This window comes from Nelumbo lutea, chromosome 5 (assembly GCF_056320005.1).
Source record: "Nelumbo lutea isolate HS-2025 chromosome 5, American lotus-T2T, whole genome shotgun sequence".
Taxonomy (NCBI): domain Eukaryota; kingdom Viridiplantae; phylum Streptophyta; class Magnoliopsida; order Proteales; family Nelumbonaceae; genus Nelumbo; species Nelumbo lutea.
The window spans coordinates 3,900,659-3,910,400 of record NC_142688.1 but is presented as its reverse complement, the minus strand read 5'-3'; the positions used below and the strand labels follow the sequence as shown (position 1 = coordinate 3,910,400).

The window sequence follows — 9,742 nt, the reverse complement described above, 5'->3', positions numbered from 1 at the left end:
GTCTTGTATTAATTCTTGTGAAAACTGAGTCTTGACGACCATGTCGTCTACATAGCACTCTATCTTCGTACCAATCAGGGGCCGAAATAGCCTATTTACAAGTCTTTAGAAAGTCGCTCCGGCATTTTTTAGTCCGAAGGGCATGACTTTGTAGCAATACAGACCGAACTCGGTTATGAAACTGGTTTTTTCCTCATCGGATGGGTCCATCCTAACTTGGTTGTAGCCCGAGTAGGCGTCCAGGAAGCTTAGCAACTCGTTTCCCGATGTCGCATCCACTAGGCGGTCAATTCTGGGGAGGGGGAAGCAATCTTTCGGGCAAGCTCGGTTCAGGTCGGTATAGTCGACGCACATGCGCCACTTGCCGCTTGCCTTTTTTACCAACACCGGATTGGCCACCCAGCTCGGGTAATGGACTTCCCTTATGAAGTTTGCTGTGAGGAGCTTCTCGACCTCCTCGTTGACCGCTCTCAAGCGTTCTGGGGCTAAGTTGTGTTTCTTCTGTCTAACGGGTCTGACTACAGGGTCAGTATTAAGTTTGTGAGTTATCAGTCCGGGGCTAATGCCGAGCATGTCGGCCGCGGACCAGGCAAAAATATCTAAATTTTGAAGTAAAAAACTCACCAGTTCGGTTCGTAGGGGATCCTCGATGGAAGCTCCGATCTAAAGTGTGCGATCTGGGTCCGTAGCCGAAGTCAGGATTGCGACAGTTTCCTCCGTGGGCGAAGCTCGTTCCTCACCTTGCCCCGCAGGCCGCTCCAGCTCGAGGTCATCGGCCACCTTGGTTTTTCCCTTCAGGGCGGCAACATAACAATTGCGGGACTCGAGCTGGTCGCCCCACGCTACCCCTACACCGAAGTCCATAGGGAACTTCATGGCCAAATAGTAGGTGGAGACTGCTGCCCGTAGGATATGCATGATCGGCCGCCCTATTATGGCATTGTATGGAGAGGGGGTCGCGACTACCAGGAAATCATGGTTGAGTCTGACCGCACAAGGCCATGTGCCGACTTCCACAGGGACAGTTACTTTTCCGAGGGGCCTGACTTCCTCTCCGTTGAAACCCACCAGGGGAGTGTTCGCGGGCTTCAGCTCGCTCCTCTATAACTGCAGCTGGTCAAATGCTTATTTGAAGAGGATGTCCGCTGAGTTGCCCGAATCTACGAGTACGCACCTGACCTCGAAGTCGCTGATCCTTAGTTTAATGACAAGCGCGTCGTCATGGGGGTAGTGGACTCCTCGCGCGTCGTCCTCCGTGAAGAAGATTGGTTCTTCGGTCTTTGGTCTCTTTGGAGGGTTCCGTTCTTCAAGGGCCGTTTCGCGAACTGAAGTCCGGGCTGCTGCCGAGGTACACCCCGCTACCACCGAACCTCCCACTATTACATGGATGGTTCCCCGAACTGGCCTCTCTTCCGGAGGCTGCTTCTGCAATGGTTCGGCAGGTATGTTGCTAGACTCGGGGGCATCCTTTTCATGCTCCCCTTGTCGACCTGCCATATTGTTATTATTGTTGTGCTGTATAAAGTTTCTCAAGTATCCGCGACGGATGAGCCCCTCTATCTCGTCCCGGAGGTTATTACACTGTTCGGTACTATGACCATGGTCTCTACGGAAACTACAATACAAATTCTTATTTCTCTCGTTCGGATTTCCCTTTAGGCGAGGTGGCCACTTAACGTACGGGGCGTCTTTGATCGTCATTAAGATCTCTGTCCGCCTCGTGTTTAACGGCGTGTAGTCGGCTTCTGCTTCGGCTTCGGCTTCGGCTCCCGGGTCGGGGTTTTTCTATTCACCGGGTTGGAGAGCTCGCCTTCTCTCTTTCTTTTCTCGTTCCCGCCTTCGGTTCGTTGGCTGATTTCTTCCTCTGTCCTCATGAACTTATCTGCGAGTTTGAGGAATTCGGCCATGGTTGCAGGCTAGTTGGCCACCATGTTCCATTTGAATTCTTTGTGCGTCACCCCTCTTTTGGCCGCCGCGAGCTGCACTACGGGGTCCAACCGCGGTATCTGCAAGCATGCTTCGTTGAATCGCTTGATGTAGCCCCGAATGGATTCTCCTTCTCTTTGGACTACTCCGAAGATGCTTTCCTCGGTTCTGGGGCACCGTTGGCTGGTGACGAAGTGTGCAGTGAAGACCTGCACGAACTGGGCCCAGCACTTTATCGACCCGAGGGTCAGGTTCCTGTACCAAGTGCGGGCTACCCCCCTGAGGGTGGTGGTAAAGGCCATGCACATGCACGATTCGTTGGCCCTGGCGAGGTGCATTTGGGACTGAAAGGCGTCGATGTGGTCGTTGGGGTCGAAGGACCCGTCGTACTTGTCCAGAGGTGGGAGTTTGAAGTCTCGTGTCTTTGCCTCTAGATTCCGACAAGGCACGGGTGGCGGTTCGGCGACTTCGCCGGCGCCTTCTCCGTTGAGCGGGCCTTGTACTGGCGCTGCTGGCCTCCGTGTTACCGAGCTCGATGGGCCCGGAATGCTAGTAGTCCGCCGCCAGGGCATTGAATCGGTTTTCGGTGAGCGGGAGCTCGGGCTTGGAGCGCCGGGGTGCCGACCTCGCGGGTGAGGTTCCCGACCCGCCTACGGGTTGCGAGACGGGGATGACACTTTTCTCTCTTCGGCCTGGGGACGAGGCCTAGCTGTTAGGGTGGTTCTGGGGCCGGGAGGCCTTCACCTAGTGGGGGCGTCCATCCTGCGGGGAGGCCTTGACCGGCCTCGAAGCGAGGTGGCGAGGTGGAAGTAGTGGTTGGTTCAGTGGCAGTTGGGGGAACTGCTGTTGATAGTGATACTGGGAGATGTTGTGCAGCACTTGGTGCTGGTGAAGCTGGTGCTGCTGGAACTGTTGCATTTGGACTTGCATTGCCCGCATGCACTGCATCAAGTCCTCCAACCGGTTTTGGCTGGCTGCCAGGGGGACGGCAGTCAGTTCAGTGAAGGTTGTCTCAATGGGGGGAGGAAAGGGGATGCTTGTGGTAGGAGGGTTTACGGGTGCCACTGCTTGTGGCGCGTTCAAGCTGGGGATCCCATCCGCCGAAAGGGGGATGGTGAACTGTCCAACGCACACCACGGGGACTTGAAGTTGTTCCCCGGTGGCGTTTGTCTCCGTGCCACGTCCGGTGTTGTGGGAGGAGGCCATGAGTGTTGGGTTTTTTTTTCAGAAAAGGGGTTATCGAAGTTTGGAGGGAGGCTTTTTGAAGTGTGTTCCCACAGACGGCACCAATTGATGGAGCGCGATCCGGCCGGTCTTAGCTGTCCGCGGCCTTGCTTCCGAATGAGGTAGCAGGGAACCTGAAACGGAGGAGATGGGGAAGCTCCAGGGGGAACCCGGTGTAGAGGCCCGAAGCTCAAGTTAGAATCCTTCAAAAGCAAGGTAATACCAGATAGCACAAAGTTTTTGCATACCTCTGTTGTCGGGGGGCAGGGGGCTCTTATAATCACTTCGTGCACTCGTCCCGGGGCTCTTGTCAGGTCATGTATGATTACCCTTGTGCTTGTCAATTCGGCCATCGTCCTTTCTGCTAAGATAGAACCGTCACTGCCTAATCGTCATCTAACTGGAGATGATGGTGTCAGTGGCGGTGGCAGGTGGCCGTTCAGGGTGCTGCCGTAAACGTCAGATCCCAAGTCAGTCAGGCGCGGTGCCCTTGGGCACGAACTTCCTTAGTGTCAGGCGTGATACGACTTGTTTGGTTTTGGTGCCAAGTGATGTGAAGTGCTGAGCGAGGCGGTCTTGAGCTCGGAGGTATCTATAGGGCAGGTCAGTTCGGCGAAGTGTATCCCGAGCTGTTACAAGGTGGGTCAGTTCGGCAAAGTGTATCCTGAGCTGTTACAAGGTGGGTCAGTTCGGCGAGGTGTATCCCGAGCTATTACAAGGTCAGTTCGGCGAAGTGTATCTCGAACTATTACAAGGTCAGTTCGGCGAAGTGTATCCCGAGCTGTTACAAGGGGTGAGTTCGGGCCCCCGATAGGGAGTTCAGTCCGCTCGTGTCCCCTTGTTCCCGCCTAGGCTTGGCCCCTTTTGCCGAGCTGTTGTTTCTGCCACGTGTCACGTAATAGAGAGGTCGGGCCAAATCTTCCTTCATCAGTTTCCATCAGTGAGAGTGCATCCCCAATCATTACCTTTGCCCGACAAAGGGGCTGATCCTGTCACTATGATCCCCCACTCAGATGAATTCTCAGACTGTCCCAACATACCCAGGTTTTGACCCCCGCTAAGGATTTCACTGATTGGTACATCAAAGACAGCCTAATCCGACACCTAGTGCAGTATCATAATCGAGTTTAGGGGTCGGGTGTAACTTTCCAGTTTTGCCCATCAATCTCCAAGGTCTAGGGCAATACTGGAAATCTGGTACAGTTCAAAGATTCAATTAATCCTACACTGTATGTGCCTTGGGTCTCACCCCGGTAGCTAAGACATGCCACCCCAACCGACTTGGTGGTACTACAGTGTCAGACTTGTCAGGATAGGTCTCCCCAGACCAACCCACTGGCTGTGAACATTCTAAACTAACACGAGTCTCATTAGGTGTCTAGTTTAAGGGTATTACACAAAAACATACTAAGGGAACATGAATCAAATATGCACTTTTATTATTTTACAATAAACTCATAAAGTACATCATTTTGATTAAAGCTAAGGGTATACAAAATTGTCTAACAAAAATATGTGAGGGATCCAAGATCTCTGATACAAAAACAAGTGTGAAGGTAGGTGAATAATTCCTCAATATGTTTGGAGTTGTCACCATTGACTATTATATCATCAACATATACCAACATTGTTGTGAAATATCCATCACGATGAGAAGTGAATAAAGAATAGTCAACTATGGACTGTTGGAAACCATGCTCCTTAAGTGTAATTGTGAATTTTTCAGACCACATATGAGAGGCCTATTTAAGGCCATATAAGGACTTGTGTAATCGACACACTTTATTGGAAGAGCCTTTTTCAAATCCTTGTGGTATGCACATGTAAACCTCTTCATGAAGGCCTCCGTTCAAGAAAGCATTGTTAACGTCCAATTTCCAAAGCGACCAACCTCTGATTGATGCAACTGCTAATAAACATCGTATAGTCACTATCTTGGCCATAGGAGCATATGTATCAGTGTAATCGAGGAACTCAATTTGATTGTAGCCTTTAGCTACTAGGCGGGATTTATATCACTCAATGATTCTGTCAGCCCAATATTTGACTTTTTAAATCCACTTAGAGCCAATTGGCCCGTTTTCCTGGGGGAAGATCTACAATGGACCATGTGTTATTTCGCTCCAATGCCTCAATTTCTTTAGTCGTAGCTTGTAGCCAGCAAGGGTCATGTGCTGCTTCCGCAAAATTCTTTGGTTTACAAGGTGCATTGTTGTCACAATTTTTTGTTTGAACTCTAGACAATATGAGTGAATGGGGAAAGTCACAAATATAGTTATCGAGATGAACGAGAGGTTTGCGGATGCGGGTAGGTCTTGTAATAGGATGATGAGTTGAGGTGTTGGGGTTGGAGGGCCAAGGTTCACAAGTGGTGGGTTCATTGTCGTCATCTAGCTATGGTAACATTATTACTGGTTCTAATTGGGGCCGATGGGCTTGGAATTGGAAAGGAAATGGGATTCATAAACTACAATGTCCCATATGAGGTGAAAATTGATTTTGACTCCAAGTCATACACCTTGTAACCTTTTTGCGCATATGGATAACCCACAAATATGCATTTGTTTGCCTATGACATGAATTTGTCTCAAGAGGGTGAGGTGTCTCGGGCAAAACATAGGCAGCCAAATATTTTGAAATGCAAATAGGATAAAGGTTTCTGCAATAATACCTTAATAGGCATTTTGCCTGTTGAAACTGATGTAGGCATGTAATTGATAAGATAAGTTGCAATTAACATGCACTCACCCCAAAATGTAATAGGAAGAGCAGCTTGAAATCAAAGGGCATGAGCAACCTCCAACAAATGTCTATGTTCGCACTCAACAATTCTGTTTTGTTGAAGAGTGTCAACACATGATCTCTCATGAACAATTCCATGACTCAAATAGAACTGTTGCATTAGCCCAAAGAGAAACTCTAAGCCAATGTCAGAATGGATGCGTTTAACAGAAGAGTTGAATTATGTCTTGATCATTTCACAAAAGGTAATAAGACAATTGCATGTCTCTGATTTATGATGCATAAAAAAACCCAAGTACATCTATTGTAATCGTCTACGATTGTGAGAAGAAAATGATTAACTCGGGAACCACCCCAAATGTCGCAATGTAGAAGCTCAAAAGAAGCAGCAACTCGGGAATGATTAACTGGGAAATGCAAGCGGGTGAGCTTAGCTCTGTGGCAAACTTCACAACAATGACCATGTTCTGAAGGAGTACTACCAAAGATGGATGAAATGTGTTGGGGAGAGGCATGTCCTAAACGCTAGTGCCATAGCATGTAATCAAATGAAGGAACAACAGAGGCGTGGACGATGGCATGGCATGTAGGTCAGATACTCAAATTTTACAAGTGTTTGACATGTTTGTTGATCTTCTAATGTCAGTAATGCTAGCGTCTTCCATTTGCATTGAAGGCTCAATCTGTAAGCTGAAGCTAATCAAGGATGGTCGCCATTCTTGTGTTTAGTATGGATCCTTTTTGCAAAACTGTAGCCTTGTGTTCTTCCAGGAGTTACTAATGCACTTTTCCTGTTAATTAGCACCTCTACTTTACATCTCCATTTGCTAGCCAAGGAAATATGAATGAGATAGAAATTTTCAATTTTCTTGAAAGCATTGTCTGGAAGAGAAAAAAAGAAAAGAACAGCTTCTGCTTTTATCCTTCAAGCATGCAGCCAATTGTGTTTTGCCCATTCAGAAGCCCAGATACCGCAATATGAAGAACATTCTTCGTTTCTAAAAGTGAAAAAAGCTTTCAAAAACTGAAAACAAGTTGGCACCGCGAGGAACATTCTTGGTTTATAACATGGCCATTTTTCTGACAATCCCTGATATAATAATGCCACAGCCACAGCCTCTTAGATTAACCGCATAATTTAACTGAACTAAAACAAATATGTTTTTTATGAATATATATGATTGTATATTTCGGTTGAATTGAAAATTTTTAATCATCTCGTTATAGTTTTTCTCCCAGGGAGCAAGTTCACTCTTTAGAATCGATCCATTACTGAGTTAGAAGAAAAGGGGGAAGATCAAATAAATTAAATGGACAATCTTTAACCTAACATGCATACCCCAATTAAGTTTCTTAAATATAAATCCTAAATCTCATTTCTGCACCTCCGAATATTTCATATGCAAACAGAAGCTAGCTAGTAAAATAATATATGCAACAAAACTGAACCCAAACAGAAATTCAGAAAATATTTGTGAGAAAACAGTCATGAGTCACCGAGTCTCATGACTTGGAAGTCTTATTGTTACTTTGGTTTGGGTTAATAGGACATTACAACAGTAGAAATAATATATGAAATCTACAATTATACATATACTTGAAATAAAACCTACCTCCATACGCAGTGACTGTGACTCCACTTCTGGGGTCAAGCCTTATCTCTCTCTCTCTCTACATATGGTACTTAATTGACACAAGAGTCCAGTCTCAGCTCACATCGGGCTCGGAGTTTGTCAATTGATTACGTTCAAAGGCTTAAACAAGGAAAGGGTAGAGAAAATTGCCATCATTAACCTCACTTACATCTATATATCCACTGATGGAGCTAGCACAGGGGATGGCGGGCTGCTTTAGCAAAACAACAAGCACGCCTCAGCCAAATTAATTAATTAAACCCGATCCAGAACCCTGAGCTTACAACGATGGAGCTTATTAGAACTGTTGGGAGCTAGAGAAGGTCTGGCCGAAGCTCCAATTTGCTGGGACAATGTCCATAAAGAGACGAATCTCTCCATCTGTGGTGGTAACCTGAAAGGAGAGGAATTGGCCATTCAGATAGGAGTTCGATTGCCAATTAGCACCCCAGTTCCTCGACATTGCCATCCAACCTGTGCGAGAGCCCTTGATCGACACGGATTGAATCGACCCAGCCCCTCCCACATTGCTTATAAGCACCAGTTCGAAGTAGTCTCTCCCATTGATGGTGAACCTCACTCCTCCATGTTTCTTGCATGGAACCCTGCAATATTAAAAGAAGAAACACCATGCATGAGCGAGTGCCAGTAGTCTAGCTATCGTCTGATATTGAAGAAGAGATCGAACGACGACTGACGAGTTAAAGGAGTAATTAAGAAGAAGAACAACCTTTGGTACAGAACTGGAATGATTCCACCTCGATAAATGCCGATTTTTTCCCATGCTGGCTGAGCCATATCGAAGTGCTGAAGCGGTGGGTTGCACCACCCGCCATCGTTATTGGGAAGAGCATAATTTGGAGGACAGAAATTAGTGGCCGTAACCGTGACAGACACCCCTTTCAAGCACCACTGAGGATCCGTCTTATAATCGCAGATGATCTTATAGCATTGCCCACATGAAGCTCCGTCGTTAAACAAAGCAGTGCTTAGAGCTGCTGTTCGAGTTCCATATCCAGTTGCATACAAGTTGCCATACCCACAAGCTCCCCCTGTGACCAATCGTCGTCTCTTATAAGATTCAGAAAATCAAAACAATCACGAAGAAACTTAAAAAAAAAAAAAAAAAACATTAATTTGGCTATTTGATGATTGATGAAAAGCAAAAAAAACTAATCAGGCCTATACCCATCGTTCCGGAGGCATCGCTACCACCATAAAAAGTAGCATGGGCCTTAGTCCAACCAGAAGGCGTAAAACTCTCGACCTGCTGAACGGACTGAGAACCGAATCCAAGCACGGCTATGAGCGTGAAAACGATGCTCAACGCCATTAATTCCTCTCCCCGTAACTCACGATACAAAATACCAAAGGAGAAGGAAGAAGAAGAAGAAGAAAAAAACAACTCCGAGGAGAGAAAGATGACTTCTGGCCTCTGGGGACTGAATTGACCTGCTTACATTTAGTAGCTTCTCTGAACGTGTAAGGACCTCCACTATAAATAGAGAACATAGTCCCTCGTAACGCAACAACCTCACTCACATGTGATCACTGCAATTAAAAAGAAATTTGTATGTAGTTTGATTAATCAAATAATCAATGCATTCATCTGGCTACCATTTAGTTAATAGTATTTACGAGCCTCATTCGAAATAATTATTACCAGGCACGTTATCCTCTCTTCTCATCAGTCCTGGATGGATCAATACTCTTAATTAACCCACAGTTATTCTTTAGATTAATTCATTTTCTTTCAATGTTCTTTCTTCCCATCTGAAGCAAAATTCGCCATCATCCACGGATTTGGTGACGGAATAATTTGCTAAATCCATGTGATACACCTCACATGGTCTTCCTATTGACCCATCTGATCAGAACCCATATGAGTAAGAAATTGGGTTTCATGCACATGGCCCCATTTGACCTTAGTGTCCATTGCTGCCTCTCTCTCTCTCTCTCAACATGGTTATAGGAATCACCTGATGTCCAGGTGCTATATATATATATAATTCAGATCATCTCTAGGGACTGTCTCCATCCTGATCAAATATCTGTCGATGCTCTGCCTTTTCAGGACTAGAATGAAATCGTTTCCCCCAATCAAACCGTCCATATTAACATTTAGTTTGAGCCTGAATGTGTAGGAACATTGTAATACACCGTACTGATTGACAGAGTAGATGAGATTACGCCTTCCGAACCTACAGTTGATCAAA

The 9,742-nt window shown here is 46.4% G+C and overlaps 1 protein-coding gene across 1 annotated transcript; it reads right to left on the bottom strand.

Annotated features, from left to right (window-relative positions):
- Window positions 1-7,363: 7,363 nt before the first annotated feature.
- On the bottom strand, window positions 7,364-9,256 carry LOC148849897 (expansin-A11-like). Its single transcript, XM_088943160.1, has 4 exons — window positions 9,190-9,256; window positions 8,715-9,077; window positions 8,257-8,578; window positions 7,364-8,131 (listed from the first exon to the last, which is right to left on the bottom strand). The coding sequence occupies exons 2-4, from the start codon at window positions 8,857-8,859 to the stop codon at window positions 7,825-7,827; spliced, it is 774 nt and encodes a 257-aa protein (XP_088799286.1). The 5' UTR covers window positions 8,860-9,077; window positions 9,190-9,256; the 3' UTR covers window positions 7,364-7,824.
- Window positions 9,257-9,742: the final 486 nt, after the last annotated feature.

Coding starts and splice junctions, on each gene's coding strand:
- LOC148849897 (XM_088943160.1), bottom strand. CDS start 8,859: ATGGCGTTGAGCATCGTTTTCACGCTCATAGCCGTGCTTGGATTCGGT. Junction 8,579..8,714: donor CGATGCCTCCGGAACGATGG/GTATAGGCCTGA, acceptor GATTGGTCACAG/GGGGAGCTTGTGGGTATGGC. Junction 8,132..8,256: donor ATTCCAGTTCTGTACCAAAG/GTTGTTCTTCTT, acceptor TTAATATTGCAG/GGTTCCATGCAAGAAACATG.